Source organism: Anguilla anguilla, chromosome 4, assembly GCF_013347855.1.
Source record: "Anguilla anguilla isolate fAngAng1 chromosome 4, fAngAng1.pri, whole genome shotgun sequence".
In the NCBI taxonomy this organism is placed as follows: Eukaryota; Metazoa; Chordata; class Actinopteri; order Anguilliformes; family Anguillidae; genus Anguilla; species Anguilla anguilla.
In genome coordinates this window covers 41,065,846-41,085,884 of record NC_049204.1, presented here as the reverse complement: position 1 = coordinate 41,085,884, position 20,039 = coordinate 41,065,846, and the positions used below count along the sequence as shown (strand labels likewise).

Sequence of the window (20,039 nt, the reverse complement as noted above, 5' to 3'; positions counted from 1 at the left end):
AATAAACGGCGTAGTGATTTTCAAAAGGGTGAATTACCTATACCTAGCAACTTTCAAGTCTCGTAGAGTGTTTTTCCACACAGTTTCAACATGAATGTCAGTGAATGATGTCTGTCTTGACAAAACGTAAACAGACACGATATCTCAAAAATAAAGCAATTTTGTGGAAAATGTTCGAGGTTTATGTAAACTATGTGGCCGATGTTGACAATGGACAAATGACATGTAATAACACTGGTATGGTCCTTTCAGACCTTAATAATCAGACATGACTATGTTGGGAGGCAATCAAGCTCAGCTATCATAGAAAGAAACATGGTACTACTGCTCCTGACAACAAGAGGTTGAGAAAAAGAATTAAGAAGAATTTTTATACACAATTGTTAAATCGCCACCTTCAGGTAAAATATTTTCCATGTAACAAAACCAAATCATACCATGTTGGTTTCCACTTGAAACTGCTTCCATAAAAATGTAGATTTCAACTGTCATGCCTCAACAACCATTAGCCTATCTATATTGACATTAAGATTTTCACTCAGTGATTTCAGTATGACAGCGTTCATCAAAAGGAACATTCTCTTTTTGTGGCATATAATCGTGCAGGGTCTCTGAGTGTTTGAGTTTCCTCCAGAAGGAAATAAAGCCATAAAACTTTCAAAGGAGAGAACACTCTCCAGGACCCTAATTTAGAAGACCTACAGGGTGACCCTACTACTCAGCCAAGGATGTCTACATTAATGCTTGGGGAGCGGGGAGGGGGATAGAGAATATACAGATATATTCCTTTGGTCACACACATGATATTGTCTGTTTCTTAAAGGTGATAATCTAAAAACTACATATCCGACACACTCATGCACACACATACACTTACACAAAACAGATGAGCAATGATTATTATTGTAGGTTTATTGGGCAAATGCTTTTAATAGTCTCTTGACGAGATTTACAAAAATCATGTCATAAGAGCCTCAGGAGAAAGGGCATTATGGGTACAGAATGGTAAACAGTGTATCAGTGATAATGTATGAATCCTAAGAGCACTACATACCAGACAAGAGTAACTGTTTTAATGTACACACATTGCTTACAAATAGGAACAGAATCAAAATCACTTTACCTTTAATTTTATGATAGTGTAGATGAACTGTAGTGTGCAACAATCATCCATAAGCAAAACTTCACCTTATTGGCATACTTATATAATTTCACATTTGTGCCTAACATTGATCTAAGAGTATCCTCCCACAAGATCCTCTCATCCTCTTACAAACACACAGAGACATCAGACACTCATACACTACTGCACACATGCACATGCAGACACACATATACAGATACGCTCATACACACACACACACACACACACACACACGCATGCACACTCTTTGACACGCAAACATATTTGCTGTGTTTGGCTCTTTCATGATGCAGTCTAGTAGAGTGCAGAAATCATCTAATAAGAAAGATTCTTGTTCTTGTTCTCTTGAGACTCAAGATTTTCCACTGCCATTTAGAACTGGTCACGTCATGCACAGATATCACATTTTCCTGTGTGGTTTGGTCAGATTTACTGTTTCTTTCCAAAAGCAGCATTTCAACAGGAGCTCCAGGTCTGTAAGTGATGTATGGCTTGGTGGGCAAGGTGCGACACCTATTAGAGGAATGAGGTAAAATTGATGGTACCCATGTAAAGCGAACAGGCTGTGGCCCCTTTGGTTTTGATTGGCAATGGGTTACTCGTTTAAAAATAAATGACCTTGTTGCTGGCACTGTTCGAGTGTATGGATGAGCTGCACCATTAGATATAGATTGTGGACTGTACCAGTGTCAACTACGGCCAGCAGCCCTGCCGGGTGACTTAAAATTGGTTCTTGAGACCCCCAGAGATGGGAGGCTTTCAATCAGCCATAATCTCACAAGTAACCCCGGCTGGTCGATCAAGAGCCTGCAAACCCTCCTGGGGAGCTGCATGGTCTTCCTCCAGCTCATGACTGAAAGACGGATTTGCCAACTGTAGTGTGATAAGAAGCAGCAGCATATATCACGTGCTTCAGAGGAGAACACATGCTTCCCTGTGCTCTCCCGAATCAATACTGGATGTGTAGAAGTAAACGCTGATAAATACGATTGACATTGCAGCACTGGTGAGAAAAGGGTGGGGAAAGAATAAAATTAATAGAATAAAAATAAATAAATAGATCAATGAATAAATGTAAAAATTAAAAAATAATTAAACTGGGAATGGTAATAAAGAGAAAAGCTAAATCGGTCTTGTTGGGTTTCTTCAAAACAATATAATACATAATACAGCAGTAATAAAAGATATTGTCTGAAGCCATGATTACATACATACGATTAGCTATTAAATGTAATGGGGCACATGGTTAAGCATCAGAACATTTAAAAAAATTATTTATTTCAACTTAACTTTACCAGGTCAGTCTCACTGAGATTTGGCTAAGAAAAGCAGCACATACAGTTTTAGACAATGACAACAAACATATTACAAAATATTAAAATAGCAAAAGATTATAAAAAAAATCATTTTCAAATATAAATTTTAACATTTATAAAGCACCAAATTTAAACATTTTAGATTGGAGAAAAAATTGGATTATGACATAAAAGATATAATAACCTAGTAAAACTTACATCTTTAATTTACTTTGATGCCTCTTACCCTTGCTCAATCACAATGTAACAAGCTCCTGAAGCCATTATGCCATTTTGAAGTCCCTTGAAGGAGCAGAGAACTTAAAACTTTGCCAAACTCAGTATGGGCCTTTGATACTGTAAACCAGATAGTGTCTTGCAAGTGTAAACTGTAATTTGCTTATTTTGCAGATTAATGTAGGCACATAGATAAGATGGAAGCTGTCTCAGTATAGCCTTGTATATAAACATGTACCAATGAGTAGATAGAGCCAGCCATTCCACTTTCATATAAAGAGTGCAATGATGTGTAAGAGCTTTACAGTTTGTAATGTATCTTAGTGTACCATAATAAACAGTATCTCACATGCATACTTCATCACATTATCAGGAATCCCACGCATTTATAGGTCAATTAAATACATAATTTTGCTAGATTATATAGTTTGCATCTGGGAATGAAATATTCCAGCTTTTGAGTCATTGCTGAGATTCTGGTTTGGCTTGGGTTTGTCTGGTTTATCATTTTAGTGTATGTGTATTTGTGTGTGTGCGTGTGTGTGTTCCTTTGATATATTTATGTGTGTGCCTATGTCTTTTTTTTTACAGTGCTCATAGTCATATTGCCTCATATAATTTGCTAGATGTAATTTTTGATTGACCCAAGTGTTAAAATGGGTCAATCATTTTAACACTTGGCGGCACAAAACAATGCATCCATTACATTACATTACATTACAGGCATTTGGCAGACGATCTTATCCAGAGCAACGTAGAACAAAGTGTATAACCAGGAACAAGTGTGTTGAAAATCCTTGAGGGGAGTATGGTTCCAGGTGCAGGGAGTGACCGCGTAGTTTAACTTGGACCCTGTAGGTTAATCTGATCAACACAAACAAAAGCAGTCTATACAAATAATACAAGCAATAATTAAGTAGGAACAAGTGCAATAACTAAAATAAACTAAGATAAACAGCTTACCTAGCTACAAACCTAAGCTTACATAGTCAGTTAGAGACTACAGGGAGGTAGGGAGGGATGGGGAGAGGTGCAGCCTGAAGAGGTGAGTCTTCAGTCGTCGCTTGAAGGTGATCAGGGTCTCAGCTGTTCTGACCTCCACGGGAAGGTCATTCCACAATCATGGCGCCAGAACAGACAGGAGACGTGAACGGGAAGTGCAAGTGCGAAGAGGGGGAGGTGCCAGGCGTCCTGAGGTAGCAGAATGGCATGTAGGGTTTGAAGATCTTATGGAGGTATACTGGGGCTGATCCCTTGACTGCCTGGTATGCTAGGACCAATGTTTTGAATTTGATGTGAGCCATGACAGGCTTTCAATGGAGGGTAGTGAGCAGGGGGGTGACATGGGAGTGTCTGGGGAGGTTGAAGACCAGACGAGCTGCAGCATTCTGGATGAGCTGCAGGGGTCTGATGGCAGATGCCGGTAGGCCAGCCAGAAGAGAGTTGCAGTAGTCCAGGCGGGACAGTACCATTGCTTAGACCAGGAGCTGGTTTGAGTAGGTGGTGAGAAAGGGACGGATTCTCCGGATGTTGTACAGGAAGAATCTGTACGCCCAGCTTACCGCTGTGATGTTCTTGGAGAGGGACAGCCTGTTGTCCATCACCACTCTGAGATTATTGGCACAGGGTGATGATGTCACTAAGGTGTCCCCTAGGGAAATGGAGAAATCAAGGAGGGGAGAGGTTAGAGCAGGAATGAAGATTAGCTCCGTCTTACCCGGGTTGAGCTTCAGGTGGTGGTTGTCCATCCAGCTCTGGATGTCCCTCAGGCAAGCGGAGATGCGGGCAGGGACCTATGTGTCCGATAGGGAGAAGGAGAGAAAGGGTTGTGTGTCATCAGCATAGCAGTGATAAGACAAACCATGGGCAGAAATTACAGGGCCAAGGGATCTAGTGTATAAGGAGAAGAGAAGGGGACCGAGGACTGAGCCCTGGGGAACTCCCGTGGCAAGGTGATAGGGCGGCGATACTCTATCAGCCCAGCATCCATTATCTTTGCTTATATCACTGACACAAAAAAGCATTGAATGCACATTGAATGGAAGCATGTCACGCTTTTCATTGATTAAAAAATGGAAGTCCATTTGCTCTGTAAATGCATGATTAGTCCATCTAAAATATGTGGGTTGGGAGCCATTTTAGAACAAGTGGCATAATTAAAAGAAAACAAAACGAATTAAAGCAGCTATTCCAATAAATTATTCAAATTAAAAATTAAAATCAAATGTAATATCACTTCTCTTAAAGTTTACTCATTTTGGATGGGTTTGTAGCTCTGGAATAAGACTATTAGGAGAGTACATTGCCTCTCATTAGAAATTTGACAGTGTCTAATTAAAAAAAAAAAAAAACAAATGGTTATCCTTGGAATTAGGGTGAGAATTAGAATTGTGCTTGAAATGATAACCAGTTACATAGCAGTACCCCAAGTTTGTGGACCAGCGGTCTAAGCTACGAGCATACTGGAGTAAGTACACTATCTGCGTCCCCTGCACTGTCAGCAACCCCTTAATTCCAGTTCTGTCGCGATTGTAATGTATCAACCCCTTATTGGACACAATGCTATCACATGAGTGTGTATCTTGAAAGTGTTGCACTTGTGGTAGCCTCACTAGCCTGTGAGCTAGTAGCTAAGATGGCTACCTTACTAGTTAGCTGGCTAGCAGTTGTGAATTACAGAACATTCCTAAAACAGCTACCTACCTATCTACCTAACTAGCTAGGTAGAAGTTTTTCATTAAACCCCAAAAGCAAGTTAAACGCGAGCTGGTCGATCTAGCTAAAGTGCATGCTTTGCTACTGTATTTTAGCATTCATTCAGCTTTAGCTAACTACTTAGCTTGCAGTGCTATAACTTTAGCCAGCAGACTAGTAATGACAATAAATTACGTGAATTAGTGGGCCTACACAATCATGTGATAGCAACGCTATCTAATAAGGGGTCAAAACAATGGCAAAGGAACTGGAAATACCGTCGCCGACGGTATGGGGAACGCACTTGGTGCACTTAAACCAGCATTGGTATATCAACCTTATTTATATTTAGTTTATTGGATGAAATTAATTGGTGGAAACAAACACATCAGCCATCCAGAAATGGATTTGCCCAACTCCACTTCAGCATGTCATGTATCAAGTAAAAAACATTTATGCGTCACACATGTATTTTACACTTTTGATTTTTGTTTCTGTTTGCCTGCTGAGTGCAGAAAGGGACTAGTCTTTGCTTCATTGGCAAAATATCAGTAAGTAAATTATGGGCCAAAATGTGAAAGTGTTAAGTATTAAAAGTAAGTTTATAATTTAGTGACATTATATATGTTCCAGTGCTTTTACTGTGAATAACATTAATTAGCATGGTCTTGCATGGCCAGTTATCCAGTTTTCCACAATTTAGCTCAGTTGGAGTTATTCTGGTTCTTCCATCTGGAAATGCACATGCGGGTGATTGTACTGAGAATGCACCTTTCCCCCAGGTGAGGCCATCAGGAAACGCAGGTGCAGAGCAGCATTCAGCTATATTCCACAGAATGAGGATGAGCTGGAGTTGAAGATTGGTGACATCATTGAGATCCTGGGAGAGGTGAGGGCGTGGCCTTGTGGGCAAAGGTGTCTCATGGTCAGCTCATTGACAGGTGTGTGTATGTGTGCAGCTTACTGTACTGTGCTGTGCTTAGTTGGTATTTGTTCCTGGTTGGTGGGAAGGCGGCTGTGAGATGTGTGTATGTACGTGTGGTCTGTGACCGGTATGTCTGTGTATGTGTGTACAGGTGGAGGAGGGCTGGTGGGAAGGTTCTCTCAATGGGAAGACTGGGATGTTTCCTTCCAACTTCACCAAGGAACTGCTGGTTGACTCTGAGGACCCACCAACTCCCGTGGAGGAAGTACGCAGCACCAGGACCAGTGAGTCTCCCGCCCTTCCCACCAGTGTCACAGCCCCTCCAACTTCCATGACAGCTCCTCCTACCGGTGCCACAACCACTCCTACCTCTACCAGAACCCCTAGCATGTCTGTCAAAATGTAGCTCCTATTTTTACACAAGATCAATTTACCTTGCTTTATTTTATTAGACATTTGGGTTGAATACCTTGCTGAAGGGTGTAACAGTAGCACCCCTTCTCAGATGGGGTCATCAAGCTCACTACAGCATTCTGGTACTCAACACAGGGTCCTCAGTTGGCTTTGTCCAGCAGACACCCCCAGAAGGGCTTTTTACAGAGCTGAAAACACAGAAAAGAGGCAAGAGTTAGCAGGTCATGGGATTAAATACTCAGACATTGTGCACAACAAATTCTTAATGTGCACTGCATTTCTTTTTTGTTTGGACCACTGATATGCGCAGCAGGGTTAGCATTAGCACGTTCAGTGTGCTGTTGAGCATTGCATTGTCTCGCTGTTCTAACCAGTGGCATTGGTACTGGGATTTGTCTTAGTGTTAGCATGCTCAGTGTGCTTGGGTCATTCAGGGTTCTAGTGTTGAGGATGGGAAAAAAACATGTTTATTTTCCAGGGGTGCCAGCTCTCATTTTGTCCGTGCATCAGAGAGGGGCATGTTGCATCTGCTTCCTAGGCCTTGTCAGTTGGTCCGTTAGCCAGTCTCTCAGTATGGCCCCTTTCTGCTGCATTCCTGTGCTGTGAAATACAGTGAAACCGTGACCACAGGTTCTGGATGCCTTTCAATTGCCTGCAGAAGCCTTCTGTGACTAGATCTTAGAACTAAATTTTGCAATCCATCCACACAGGTGCCAAAAAAGGTATCAGGAACTAAACGGTGGAGCTATCAGTCCTGTACTGATTCGACAAACGTAAACTTCCTGTGTATCTAAGCAAACCACCTGCCATTTTGAAATACCCGGTAGCTACAAATTAGTTGGCAAATTGGAAAGAAATGAATTTATTACAGCCTTACCAAATGTACAAATTGGACTTCACTTGATAATCAGTAGCCTTATTAAGCTTTTAATTGTCGCATATATTTACATGATATGCGGCCAATAATGTTAGGGATGTCACAAAAACAAACTTTGTATGGAAAAAAATATTGCTGGATAGGTGGGTCTGTCTCTGGTGCTTTTTAAGACATTAGTGCTTTGCTTTAAGGATGTACAGTACAAGAGAACATGTTTTGTGCTAGGTATGTGTCTGAAATAATTTATTCAGACATTATGGTATGGCCTATTATTATATAGTCTATTATTACAGTGAAGTTAAAACATGTTTGTATAGTATGGGCATGCCCATATTTTTGTTTCACTCTGTTAGGCCCGATGTACACTACACAGCGTTTTATGTTTTAACATCACAGGACATTTCAGATTTACTGACCTACCATCTTAATTGTGCACACACCAAAAGATGAGGCAACGACGTGAGGTTGCGCATTACAAGACAATGGCGAGGAACAGACTTTTGCACACATTGGCTGCCAACCAGAAGAAGAGAGGGTCGCCATGGATGAAGAGCAACTGGCGGTAGTGTTTGTCAGCGCCTTTAGCCTATATGCGCAGAAAAACAAGAAATCGGGAAAGTCGATAGTTACAGTCGACGTGACCAAAATGGACTCCTAGAGTTGTAGGTGAGAATTAAAATATAGATGATAATCAGGGCACTAGATAGTTTCATTCCTAATATTCTAACTATAGCTATTCTTATTTTAGCTTTAAAATGTTATAACTATGATTGTGGTTTTATGAAAAATCATTAGCATTAACATTTCATATACTGCTGAAATCTCATCGGCCAATGTGAAAAATTCGACAATTCAGGACAGCAATTAACAGGAGCTTGCTGACTCTTTAACACTATGCGAGCAACGATGCTCCTAGTGAGGTTTGCTACATGATATTTTTGCTCCAATCTTGAAAATGTGTCTGGGGAACCCGCATTGGCTGTGATATTGTTTGGTGTACAGGCTGTACACTGCACAATACAAGATTTAGTGATCCTTTATATCGTTCCAGAGAGGCTGTACTGCCAGGTGCACAGCCACCTCATTAGGCAGAAAAGTAAACCTTAGTTTCCACATTCCAGCTGCAACATTGCTTTTCGCCTGCTTTATTCTAGGCCCTTAGAAGCTGAGGACGGGTCTTAGCCTGTGATATATTGGCAACATGGTTACTCAACCAGCCCTTATCAGATGGAAATGAACAAGCACTGTTGAATAGGATAGAATACATTATTTTATATAACCTGTAAAATAAAACATAATAATATGGATAAAAAACATTAACCCTTCAGTGTCCACTAGAACCCATGTTTGGTACCTGAGTTGTTTAAGTGTGTCTGGCTGCCAAATTACCTGTATAGCTATTCAGTATGAGAGTCTTGACACTGTATGGTAGGATGCTCGTTGGTACAGGATTTTTAAATCCACAGTTTTGTAAGCTTCCTTATATTGGACTGTGTTATTTACTCAGTAAATCCCGTTGTTATTGATTCAAATATTCGGGATAGAATGAGTGGCGGTCCCTGCAGAGTGTAGTGTAGGGAAAGTGACGTTTATGTGAAATATGTTTAATTTCTGAATCTAGCAGTTCTAACCAGTTAACGCCCTTGTTTGACCCCCGGCACTCTGAATACCGAACACAAGTATATCAACAGTTAAAACACATCTCTTATCCAACTTGTAAAATAAATTTAGTCTATTTCATTTCTTAATTGTTACTAAAGATATCAATTATTATTTAAATTTCAGAATTTATTGATAGGCAGAACAGCCTGTTGGGTCAACTTTTATCAAATTTATAACTCACAACTCCATTAAAATTAAGTTATGAAATGTATTTATTTATTTATTAAGTTACAACAAATATTCATGTCTGATCTAAAGACATGGTCCAAATACCTTAAACAAATAACAAATGTTTCACACATGGACACAGTCACAAAATAAATGAATGAAAGGAAATGGCAAACCACATCTTCCTTCCAAAATAGTCCCAGACCAAGATCAAAGTCCAAAAACCAAAAGACAGTTGAATATTAAATAAATAATTAAAATGCAAATGTGAAAAGGATGAAAAAAAGGGATGAAAATGTAAAAATGCCAGGTAAGCTAAAAAATCAAGTGCAAAAAAGTAAAGTATAAGTATAAGTAAAAAATGTCAGATCCTGCGCACACCAAATGCTTCACAACACAGTCAGAGGGGTGGGGTTGACAGACAGAGGGGGACAACATGGCTGCAGTGATTCAGTGAGGTGTGAAGTGTGTGGGTGTGGTTGCAGACAGGGACGGTCTTGTCTGAAAATGAGCAAATGCATTTATTAAAGTGGCCTTATGCTTTTGGACGCGGGGCACTATATATATATATATATATATATATATATGAATTATCTCCAAACATAGCTATATTTGATCTTTTTATAAAGGGCTTAAAACCAGGAATCTTTTGATATATATATATATATATATATATATATATATATATAATTATGGCAGTTCCCTGGCAGTTGCCGCATCTCCCTCCCACGTGTGTCACATTGGTGTGTGACGGTGGCATATTGGCCCCACAGGTTCTCTGATCCCCAATATGATATCTTGTGTCTCTTTCAGGAGGTGATAACATTGTAAAACTTTCAAAGGAAGGACAGCTCTCCAGGACACCCCAGACTTATCTAGAGATAAGACCTGTAAAGCTGGCAGTATACTCAGTAAGAAGAAAGAACTTCTGATTGAGAACCACCGGCGAACATGTCCACGAACACTGTTGTCGGTATACTCAGTGAGAACACCGCACCGTTTAAAGTCACTCCACGCCGCTGGGGCGTGAATAATTATGAATAATTACGAGGCAGCTATTAACCGGGGCTGGAATCGCGCCCAGACCTCCGTCTCGCGGCTACGCCATGGATGTATGAACAGAAGGGCTACGCAAGATCACTACACAAAACAAAAAGTTTAAAGTGTTTAAAGTGGCTTTAGTTTATCTAGCTATGCAAAAGAAGAAAAAAATGCGAAGGAGATGGTACGTTCGCCCTCTAAATCAGAGTAGGACGGAGAATGGAGAGTTTTGTCTGTAGATTCGGCAAATGAGTTTAGACGAGGGGGTCCACTTTCTTGTATTTCCGAATGTGTGCTAAGCGTTTTAATGACTTGCTGAAACGAGTAGCACCATTCATCAAACATGCGGGAACTCACAGAATTCCCATCTCTACAGAAGAGAGATTGGCGTTGACTCTCCGTACATTAGCATGTGAAGTCTGCCCTCTGAACTCTCAACCGTGACGTAACCAACCATGTGATATTTGGACCAATGGCTGAGAGGGGGAGATCGGAGAACAAGAAAGAAGTTTTCCAAAAGTTCTCCCTGGAGGCCGTCGCACACTGCACCGTACGAACACACAACATCGCGTCTTTTTGTTCTTCAGTTGTTCTCATTGCTTCGTTTTGCTCAGAAAGTTCTACTTCTTACGAAGTATACTGCCTACTTAACATGTTAGTGGAGCGGAGAGCGGGGAGAGGGAGCAGGGAGAGGAAAGATACAGACATTCAAACTCAATTTTTCACAACTCCACACATTTCATGTTACCATACATGTGTTAAGTCAATTAGGGGATCTGCTTTATTTCCATGAGGTAATTTCTAAATAATAGCTAAGAGACAGATTTATTTCAGCTTTTACGTACTGTATCAGATTTTCTGTGGGTCAAAATTTACATACACTTTGTTAGTACTTGGTGGCATTGCCTTTTAATTGCTTAACTTGAATAAAACACTTGGGGTAGCCTTCCACAAGCTTCTCATGATACTTTGCTGGAATTTTTGCTCATTCCTCCTGACAGCACTGGTGTAACTCAGTCAGGTTTGTGGGCCTCCTTGCTTTTTCAGATTGGTCCACAAATATTCTACAGGATTCAGGTCAGGGATTTGTGATGGCCACTCCAATACTTTCACTTTGTTGTCTTTAAGTAATTTTGTTATAACTTTGGAGGTTTTCGTAGGATCATTGTCCTGCTGGAAGACCCAGTTGCGACCGAGTTTTAACTTTATAGCTAATGTCTTTAGGCGTTGCTTCAGTATTTCTAGATAATCCTCCTTCCTCCTGATGCATCTATTTTCTGAAGTGCACCTGTCCCTTTTCCAGCAAAACAACCCCACAACATGATGCTACCCCCATGCTTCACAGTTGGGATGGTGTTCTTCGGATTAAAAGCCTCACCCTTTTTCCTCCATACATAGTGTTGATCATTATGGCCAAACAGTTCAATTTTTGTTTCATCTGACCAGAGAACACTCCTCCAAAAGGCTAGGTCTTCGTCCTGGTGATCACCTGCAAACTTCATTCTATCTTTTTTATGCCGGTCTTGGAGTAGGGGCTTCTTCCTTGTGTGACAGCCTTTCAGGTCATGACGGTGTTTAATGGTGGATGTAGATACTTTGGTACCTGATGCGTCCAACTTATTCACCAGTCCCTTTGTTGTCTTGGGGTTCAGTTGAACCTTTCGGGCCAAGGTTCGTTCAGCCCTGGGAGTTCATTTGTACCTCCTTCCTGAAAGAAGCAGTGTCTGTGTGGTCCCAAGATTGTTATGTTTACAGACAATTGTTTGTACAGATGTTCGTGGTACCTTCAGTTGTTTGGACATTGCTCCGAAGGAGGAACCGGACTTGTGTAGGCCCACAATTTTTTTCTGAGGTCTTGGCTCAGTTGCTTGGATTTTCCCATGGTATCAAGGGCGAAAAGACAGTGGCTCTAGATGTACAGTAGACCCTTAAATATAGCCACATGTGCCAATTAACTCCCAATTAAATCCTAATTAGGGCAATTGGCCAATCAGAAGCTTCTAAAAAGTCATTACATCAATTTCTGGAATCTTCCACTTCCAGACTGTTTAGTCAACTTTGACCCACTGGAATTCTGATATAGTAAATTAAAGCTGAAATAAATCTCTCTCTAATCTATAAATTTTAATTACCTCTCATGTGAAAAAGTAGATGCCCTTATTGACTTGCCAAAAGAAATGTATGGTAACATGAAATGTGCAGAGTTGTGACAAACTGAGTTTGAATATCTTTAGCCTAGGGTGTATATAAAGGTTTGACCTGAACTGTACAATCCTACGGTCATACAGATGATATTGTCTTTTTCTCAAATATGATAATCTAAAGACTAGTTATCCGACTGTAGGTTGCATTTTCTGCATAGATCTGGCTGCATTGTAACAGGCTACTGACTGTGACTAAGAGAGTGGTAAAACCACGCTCTCTCAACCTCTGATCCACACATACACACAATTACTCAGCTCTGCATAAAAGTTTTGTATCCCTACTGTTGCAACCAAGATATTGACATTCAGTTTGGTGCATCTCATGAATATTCATTAAGAGGCATTTCCAAGGATAATGCTTGACAATGGATGTTTCATTCTTGTGCACTTTTTTGCGCACATTATTTATAAAAACTGTAATACAGTACTGGTAACTCCACCTACATCTGGTTACCGGCCAGAATTTCTTATTGTTAGCAAGTAGAATGATGGAAGGAATGCAGCAGCTTGGTTGCTGGAGCCTGTGGTTAAATTGTGAGACCCTCAAGGGTGCAAACTGCTTGTGTGCAGCTGCTGCACATTGCTGCCCCCTGGTGGATATTTCATGTACACTTGTCATTTCATCCTCGCCCCCATTGGCATCGATGGAGCTGAAGTGGAGAGAGTCTCCTGCTTCAAGTTCCTCGGGGTGGTCATCAATGATGACCTCACTTGGTCCAGGCAATCGGACGCGGCAGTGAAAATTGCCCAAAAGCGCCTATACTTCCTGAGGAGACTCAAGAAGTTTGGCATGTCTGCCAAAACTCTCACCAATTTCTCGGGGTGCACCATTGAGAGCATCCTCACTGGCTGCATTACTGCCTGTTACGGCAGCTGCTCCGCTGCTGATTGCAAGGCCCTCCAGAGGGTGGTGAAGACAGCGGAGCGCATCCTTGGCTGCCACCTCCCCTCCGTGCAAGGCATCTACCACTCACGATGCCTTAGGAAAGCACAGAAAATCACGAAAGACTATAGCTACCCAGGCTATGGGCTGTTCGCTGCTGCCGTCAGGTAGATGTTACCGGAGCATCCCGGCACGGACTACCAGACTCACAAACAGTTTTTCCCCCCAGGCCATCTGGCTTCTCAACCAGTAACACTAATCTCAGTGATCACATTGATCTCCTCAATGTATGCTCTAGCCACTTTCTATGTACACTCATTATACATTACCAAAATGTAATGTGCATATTCATCGGCACTTTATATTTATAATTACACTTTATATTTATAATATGTAATACTCTTATTCCTATTGTCAATATTCCCCATCTTTACAGGCTTTGGTACTGCTGCTAGTTGCTCTTGCTGATATGAATATTTTTGTTATTTTTGCTATTCTTGTTATTCTTGTTGTATTTTGCTTACTACGTAGTTGTTGCTTGCCATGTCCTAAGAATTTCATTGTTCAGAATGACCCTGTGATATACTGTGCACTTGATAAATAAAAACACTTTGACTTTGAACAAAGAACAATGTAGCGATTTTAAAGGGTGACGTCAGTTGGTGTCATTTTGCATGATCGCTAGTAAATGGACTGGTAAATGGACTGCATGTATATAGCGCTTTTATCTAAAGCGCTTTTCAATTGATGCCCCTCATTCACCCATTCACACACATACTCACACACCAACGGTGAAAGGCTACCATGCAAGGTACCAATCAGTTTGTTGGGAACAATTAGGGGTTAGGTGTCTTACTCAGGGACACTTTGACACGCCCAGGGCGGGGGATCAAACCAGTAACCCTCCGACTGCCAGACAGATGCTCTTGAGCTATGTCGCCCCCAATTTAGTAGGTTTGCAAAATTCCGGGAATATTCAAGGTGTAAACTTTTCATGGGAATTAACAGGAAATAACAGGAATAAAATGGAAATATGGCCCTATTTGCTCAGGCTGCATTTACCATGTCATATGCAGATAGAAACAAACCATTTACCATATCATAAACAGACGTAATTGCAAACATTCCCTATAACCCCCCTCCAAAAAAAGACTTTGCTCTGAACACCTAAAAAAAACCCCTAAAAACAGTCTTCCGAGTGTTGTTTTAGAATTCTATTTACATAGATAGTTGAAGCGTGAGTTTTTAGAAAAAGTCAAGGAATGACAGACATGTGGAATAAACATTAACAAAATACATCCCATTTTACTGCGCAAAAGGTCAGTTGACCCCGCGGTTCTAGTGACGAGCAGTATACTGTGAGTAATGCCAGGTGATGTCGGCAGCACACTACGTGACCAAAGACAGAAAGTTTTGAAGAGAAGCTAACTGCTTGTCCAAAATGACCAATATTTATACGAGGTCTCCATGCTGCTTCACAGTGATGAAAGTAGCCTACTTATCAGACGGCGTTAATTTCGTCAACGAAAAATACTCGTTGCGACCCCTTTTTCCATGACAAAAACAAAACATAACGAAATAACAATTCACTTTTGTAAACAAAAACATGACTAAATGTATTATTTTCATTGGCGAATATAAACTAAACGATAAACTGAATTAATACCACTGTCAGAATAGACCTTAGGGTTTAAAGTGAACTACTCATTTATAAAATAAATATTTTACAATAAAGAATGAATGGAAATAGATTAATTAAAACTCCTCAATTAGCATGCTCAATCGAGCTACATCACATGGTAACAGCTAGCTAGCAGAAGGTGTTAACAAGGTATAAACTGTGTACTTTGCATTAGGCTGCTATCTGCCGGTTAACTGAAATGTCATAAAAAATATAAAATATATTCACTCCAGTAATATAATCAAAACTTACCTGAAAGCATGTAGTCCTTTGGCTCAGACAGTGCAGTAGTGTTGGCAGTAATGTGGGCTGCACGCGTGATGGGAGAATTTTACTGAATTCCTATTTAAAGGGATGCTGGCAAATTATCAGTACATGTGATGGAAGAGTGCGCTGCTGAATGCAGTACATGGTTACAATTCAGTTAAATGGGCATACTTTTAACCAAAACATGCCATAAAACCTAGTATTGCTTTTTTATGTGTATCCCCCCCACCCCCCCAAATAAGTTCACTATTAAAAGGTAAGATTTTTGTATTGAAATTGTGCAAAATTCCCCAGCTTAACTTCCCTTCCAAAATTTCTGGGAATTTACCGGAAATTTTCTGGCCCTTTGCAACCGTAATCGCTAGACTTCTGTCTATATTTTATGTACTGTTTTGTTGTAGGTAAGACTAGAATATGCATTGCATATACAGTGGTTGTTTACAGTACATACCATATTCTACAGTTCACATCACAGAGTTTTCCAGTATATTGTTCCTGTTATCCATGTGTAGTTTTCTTGAACTCCCAATAGTTGTTATTTTAACATAAGGTTCAGTCTCCTCATCATGATCTTCCTCTATACCCTCTTTTAATTTCACCAACTGATGATTGTCATCTTTTGACTTCATTTTTCACTTGTGTGTAGGGTTGGGTATATTGAACCAGCTTTAGGAGTAGATGGATTCAGCCAATCAGAGTTGTGGTTATTGGGATGTGTTTGTGCCATCGACTGTAGAAATTATGTGGACCAAGTTACTGTGATGTCACCCATTGATTTTTCACAGGCTAGGTCAGGGGTGGCCAACCCAGGTCCTGGAGAGCCGCATGGTCTGCTGGCTTTTGTTTTTACTCGGCACTTAATTGATCGATTAAAGCAGTTGATTACACAGTTAAGTCACCTCACCTGGTTTTTTTTGTCTAAGTGGTTGTTGTATTTAAGGTGAAAACAAAAACCAGCAGACCCTGCGGCTCCCCAGGACCAGGGTTGGACACCCCTGGGCTAGGTGAAAAGCGTTTGGAAACTGCGGAACTGCAGTTTTCAGGTGCTGCCATGTTTAACTAACAGGAGCCAAAGACTGCAAGTAGGGAAAAGGGGGGTCTGTTATTATGGTCATGACATCCGCCTGAGTCGGGGTCATCCACTAAACTTGTGAGATCCTTGCTTCGTCCACAAAATATTACAATATTATCTAAATAACACAAAAACGTAACATGGGGAGACATTATACTAGGAAAAAACACTTATTGCTACCGCATTTGCTTGTAGGAAAAACGTATTGGCTTAGACTTTTGACCGTATTGTTACCATTGACATACATTGAAACAGGTGGCAACCACACTAGCGTTAGAGAGCAGTGTCTCTCAAAAGACCCGGAAGCGAGCTTAAAAAATGAAGCCCAGTTTTTGCCACTTGGTTTGTGTGTGTGAAATAGAGTGGAAACAGCTGTTGCCTAGAGCTCTATGGTATTCTGACCACGCCCCCTCTCCTTCTCAAAGAGTTTGGGATAATTAGCCCATAACTGACACATTGCCCCCCCCCCCCCCCCCCCCCCCTCCTGACTACATCTGCTCCCCGCCGGTGTAATGAATGTACAGAAGCTCTGTGGGGGTTTGGAGCCTGGTGGGAAGTAGGAAGTTCTCTTCCATTTACTGGAAGCCAATGCTCATGTATTACCCGAGAATGTGTGCCCTGTATGTGCTTGTGAGGGCATCTGTGAATGAGTGTGCACTAAGTAGTGTTGTCCTTGTGAATGGAGGGTTTACAAAGTACTGATTTGTTAAAAAACATTTGGTCTGAACATTTATATTAGCATAAAAGAATATAATTTCCCAATTTTTGTGAATGCAATATAGTTACCTGTTTTTTTAAGTGTTTATTTTAAGAAGCCTGTTTTTTCTTATCTTTATCAGGAGTTCCAGCCATGTGCCAGTATGTGTGTGTGTGTGTGTTTCTGTGTGACCTCTGACCCCACATGGCCATGTCCAGGTGTGAAGGACAGCACAGGTTCAGAGAGCGATGGGGGTGACTCCAGCAGCACCAGGTCAGATGCAGGCAGCGTGACGTCCAGCAGCGAGGTCCAGCCCAAGAAGGTCCGGGGCTTCGGCTTTGGGGACATCTTCAAGGACCGACCAATTAAGCTTCGCCCACGCTCCATGGATGTCGAAAATGAGGTTGAGAAGGTGAACACCATTATCCTAATCCCTGTGCTATTTCTCTCATACTTAACACAGTCTCTCTCTGTGATCCATCGCTCATCCACAAAGTTTTCCTCTGTGATCTACTGCTTATCCTTACCAATTTTTCTCTCTGTGATCAACCTCTCAGTCAGTGGGTTTACATGATGTTTGAAAAAGTTGATTTATTGTATTAGTCCAGCTAAAACTGGACTAATCATGTAAACATCATAGTCCAACTGAAATCGTACAAAGTCAAATTTTTCAAAGTCGGACTAACATACCTAGATAACATACCTGCGGTTCGGGGTCGATTTACTACGGCATGTATACGCTTCAATCGGACTACAATTGGCCTAGGCATTCTGCGCACGTTCCGTAATTTACATAGCAACTTTATGCTCACGCTGGCCAAGCGGAATCGATAACGTTTCAGAAAATATATAACTTTAAAAGATTTAATTCAATCTTCTACTGGGACTTTTGCCATTTATTGAGGGTGTGACTGAAAATTTTGGTGCCGCTGACTATAATCGAATGTTTTTCACATTTACCGTTCGATTGAGCAAGTAGCCTGCCATTTAAAGTACATTCTTATGGGTTAGTGCTGTCCGATTGTACTTCACATTAACCTTGTACGGCGATCAATAAAGGCTAACAGCACAGTACCACTTAATTATTGTCACTTCTATCACCACTGTAATTAACTAAAAAAAAAAGGGCAACAAACGACCTTTTCTGTGAGAAATGCATTGTCGAGCTCACGCGCATACACTGCTGGCGACATTCTAAAGCTCCATTTTGCTCTCCCTAGTATCATGGCGAAAAAACCATATTCCTGGATGGACAAGGAGACCAACTTCATGCTATCATGATCCAATAATCCAATTAAATCTCATCTTTGGCCAAATCGAGCTATTAATATACAGTCCCCTCCAAAAGTATTGGAACAGCAAGGTCAATTCCTTTGTTTTTGCTATACACTGAAGACAATTGAGTTTGAGGTCAAAAGATGTACATGAGTTGACAGATCCGAATTTCAGCTTTTATTTCCTGGTATTTTTATCTAGATTTATAAAACAACTTAGAACATATCACCTTTTGTATCAGACAACCCAATTTTTAGATGAGCAAAATTATTGGAACATGTGACTGACAGGTGTTTCTTGTTGCCCAGATGTGTCCTGTTAGATTGATTGGTTAAACAATAAATAGTTCTGAATGTCTACTCTTGGTTTTAGCCTTGGGTTTTGCCTCTGAAGACTGCATTTGTGTTATAAAAGATAAACTAACATGAAGACCAGAGAACTGTCTTTGGGAGAAAAGCAAGCCATTTTGAAGCTTAGAAAAGAGGGAAAATCGATCAGAGCCATTGCACAAGCATTGGGGATAGCTTGTACAACAACTTGGAATGTCCTGAAAAAGAAAGAAACCACTGGCGTACTGAGCAACAGACATCGAACAGGTCGACCAAGGAAAACAACAGCAGTTGATGACAGAAACATTGTGAGAGCTGTGAAGAAAAACCCCAAAACATCAGTCAGTGACATCACAAACAATTTCCACAGGGCAGGGGTGAAGGTATCTCAATCAACCTTTCGAAGAAGACTTAGAGAGCAGCAATATAGAGGCTATACCACAAGATGCAAACCACTCATCAGTAGTAAGAATCGGAAGGCTAGATTACAATTTGCAAAGAAGTACAAAGATGAGCCACAAAAGTTCTGGAACAAAGTTTTATGGACTGATGAGACCAAGATTAACCTCTACCAAAGTGACGAAAAGGCCAAAGTGTGGAGAAAGAAGGGATCTGCTCATGATCCAAAACATACGAGCTCATCTGTGAAGCACGGTGGAGGAAGTGTCATGGCTTGGGCTTGCATGGTTGCTTCTGGAGTGGGCTCACTAATCTTTATTGATGATGTAACTCATGATGGTAGCAGCAGGATGAATTCTACAAAAGTCTACAAAAACATTCTGTCTGCCAACTTACGGAGAAATGCGTCCAAACTAATTTGGAGGAACTTCATCATGCAGCAAGACAATGACCCAAAACACACTGCCAACACAACAAAGGACTTCATTAGTGAGAAAAAGTGGAAGGTTTTAGACTGGCCAAGTCAATCACCAGACCTTAACCCAATTGAGCATGCATTTCACCTCCTGAAGAGGAGATTGAAAGGAAGAACCCCCCAAAACAAACATCAACTGAAAGAGGCTACAGTAAAAGCCTGGAAAAGCATCACAAAAGAAGAAAGCAACAGTTTGGTGATGTCAGTGGGTCGCAGGCTTGATGCAGTTATTGCAAGCAAGGGATATGCTACCAAATATTAAGTGTTATTTACTTTCATTTACTTAAATACTCTCTGTTC

The 20,039-nt window shown here is 40.8% G+C and overlaps 1 protein-coding gene across 5 annotated transcripts in view; it reads left to right on the top strand.

Annotated features, from left to right (window-relative positions):
* sh3kbp1 (SH3-domain kinase binding protein 1) overlaps positions 1-20,039 on the top strand; it is a 124,745-nt gene that overhangs the window by 67,960 nt on the left and 36,746 nt on the right. For 4 of the 5 annotated variants that reach the window (XM_035412887.1, XM_035412888.1, XM_035412886.1 and 1 more), the window contains 4 exons: positions 6,153-6,259; positions 6,447-6,579; positions 6,845-6,916; positions 17,480-17,673. In XM_035412887.1, the coding sequence (XP_035268778.1) occupies positions 6,153-6,259; positions 6,447-6,579; positions 6,845-6,916; positions 17,480-17,673 (506 nt within the window). The remainder of the gene's footprint in view (positions 1-6,152; positions 6,260-6,446; positions 6,580-6,844; positions 6,917-17,479; positions 17,674-20,039) is intronic. The other variant, XM_035412889.1, reaches the window with a different exon arrangement.